At 37.7% G+C, this 2,301-nt stretch overlaps 1 protein-coding gene across 1 annotated transcript; it reads left to right on the top strand.

Annotated features, from left to right (window-relative positions):
- Positions 1 to 372: 372 nt before the first annotated feature.
- On the top strand, positions 373 to 1,921 carry CFL2 (cofilin 2). Its single transcript, XM_026090881.1, has 3 exons — positions 373 to 697; positions 801 to 877; positions 969 to 1,921. Exons 1-3 carry the CDS (start codon positions 438 to 440, stop codon positions 1,079 to 1,081), a joined length of 450 nt encoding a protein of 149 aa, XP_025946666.1. The 5' UTR covers positions 373 to 437; the 3' UTR covers positions 1,082 to 1,921.
- The last annotated feature ends 380 nt before the right edge of the window (positions 1,922 to 2,301 follow it).

Here is a 2,301-nt window from a genome sequence, read left to right on the forward strand (position 1 = left end):
AAAAGGCCCAACTCAGACCGGCCCACTCGCTCTCCTGGGATCAATTCCCTCCCTCCTGTCCCCTCTCCCCAAATAAGTCAAATTCATGATAAGGTAATGGAAAACTGCTTGAGTAGTACAATTGTATGCCTAGTTGTATAAAACTGCTATCCAAAATCAAAGTCAAAGATGCTGAGATCTGAAATAAAGTAGGGATAAACTTTGTGCTTCTTGTATCTTGGCAACAACCCGACACAGGTTACCAAATTCATTGTGTGTTCAGGTTGAGTACAGTATTTTTATTCTTACTGGGGCAGATGGACTTCCTTATCTAGCACTGTGGGCTGCCTTCTTGTCTAGTGAGTGTTAATTTTTGCGGTTTAAATTATTTCTTTGATCTCATTTTACAGGCTTCTGGAGTAACAGTGAATGATGAAGTCATAAAGGTTTTTAATGACATGAAAGTAAGGAAATCTTCAACCCCAGAAGAAATTAAAAAAAGAAAGAAAGCAGTTCTCTTCTGCTTAAGTGATGACAAAAAACAAATAATTGTAGAGGAGGCAAAGCAGATACTGGTTGGTGACATTGGAGATACAGTGGAGGACCCATATACAGCCTTTGTGAAGTTATTACCTTTGAATGATTGCCGATATGCTTTGTATGATGCCACGTATGAGACAAAGGAGTCTAAGAAAGAAGACCTGGTATTTATATTCTGGTGTGTAAAAGCAAAGTTTGCTGTTAAAGCTGAATATTTTTGACTCTTCCCTTAACACTGGATGATTGAATAACTTTTTTTTTTCTTCCCTCCCACTTTAAAGGGCTCCTGAAAGTGCACCTTTAAAAAGCAAGATGATCTACGCAAGCTCTAAAGATGCCATTAAAAAGAAATTTACAGGTATGGGCCTAAAAAAGTTTTACTCATTAGATAGCATGCCTTCTAGATGTTGAGGTTCTCACAAATGTGTTTTTGTCTGTCTGTCTTTCAGGTATTAAACACGAGTGGCAAGTAAATGGGTTGGATGATATTAAGGACCGTTCAACACTTGGAGAAAAATTGGGAGGCAACGTGGTAGTTTCACTTGAAGGAAAACCCTTATAAAAAGACAGACAAGTGCCATCTGGATCTAAGGAGCTTCCATTTCTGCAGCTCGTTCAATTGGAATAGTATTAGTCTCCCTTTCCCCTTCCCTCCTTGAAAAAATAAGTCCTTTCCCTACGCCCCTGAAGGAGATGTCATTGTTAAGCAGTCTACCAGTGATTGCCATTAGACTGTTTAATCCTGGTAGTTTTATGTAGGATCCGAGGAATGCTTTCACGTCATACTCTTAGCCAAAACTGACGTAGCATGCATTCCTTGCAACATGTACAATGAATGTGATAGTTAATGTGAATAGTCTAGCAGACAGCAAAAGGTAAGCTAATTGAATGCCTTGAAAGTATTGTCCACTGGTCGGATGGTAGACTCTATACAGTATTACTTACAGTTGCACTTGATTGCAGTTCCATGAGGCTCTTGTGCATTCATACACCTCACCTGCCTTGACAAGCCTATTTTTGTGACATGGCAGCACACAACACTATGCATTTAAAGCACTTTTTTGTAATATGTTTGACTTCCCTCCCCGCCCCCCCAAAGGAATGCCAATTAAGTTGCTGTAACTGTGTCATCAGATTATTGTAGTACCTCAGTTTCATTCCTGTTACATGCATATCTTTATAAATGAAGTAGCTGTTACGATGCCTTTTGTTTTCCATTGAATGTACACTACTGAACAGGAGTAGAAGTTATCTGTTTACCATGTGAGTCTTGAAACACTAAAGTTCTGTAAAACATCAGTCATGATGGCAATTTCTGTATTCAAAAGAGCCTTAAATGGAACGTTGTTTTTGAGATCAAAAACTGGCCACGTTGCAATAAAACTTGTGGCTTATTACAGAACGTTGCCTTGTTTTCATTGGAAAATATAGTTTTTAAGTATGTTTAATTTAAGCATATTTCAAATAACTTAACTTCTGTGGAAAGTATTGTAAAGATAAACGATCATTAATCTCAAATAATGCAAGTTTTTCATTCCTAGTCATGATTTAGGTACTGCTTTACAATACTTTATGTGACTCTATTCTGATCGTTGGATAAAGGACCTATTCCTAGTTTACCATTTGACTAAAGAAGCTACCACTACTAGAGACCATTAGTTCAATGAACCATGAAACACTTGTGTCAGAAACTTAAAAATACGAAGTAACTAACCATGCAGTGTGTTTCGTACCTGAATGTTCTTAAAGTTCTACATGCCAGAGTAAAACCCTTAATGCAAT

Source organism: Apteryx rowi, unplaced genomic scaffold (assembly GCF_003343035.1).
Source record: "Apteryx rowi isolate R43461 unplaced genomic scaffold, aptRow1 scaffold_88, whole genome shotgun sequence".
NCBI lineage: Eukaryota > Metazoa > Chordata > Aves > Apterygiformes > Apterygidae > Apteryx > Apteryx rowi.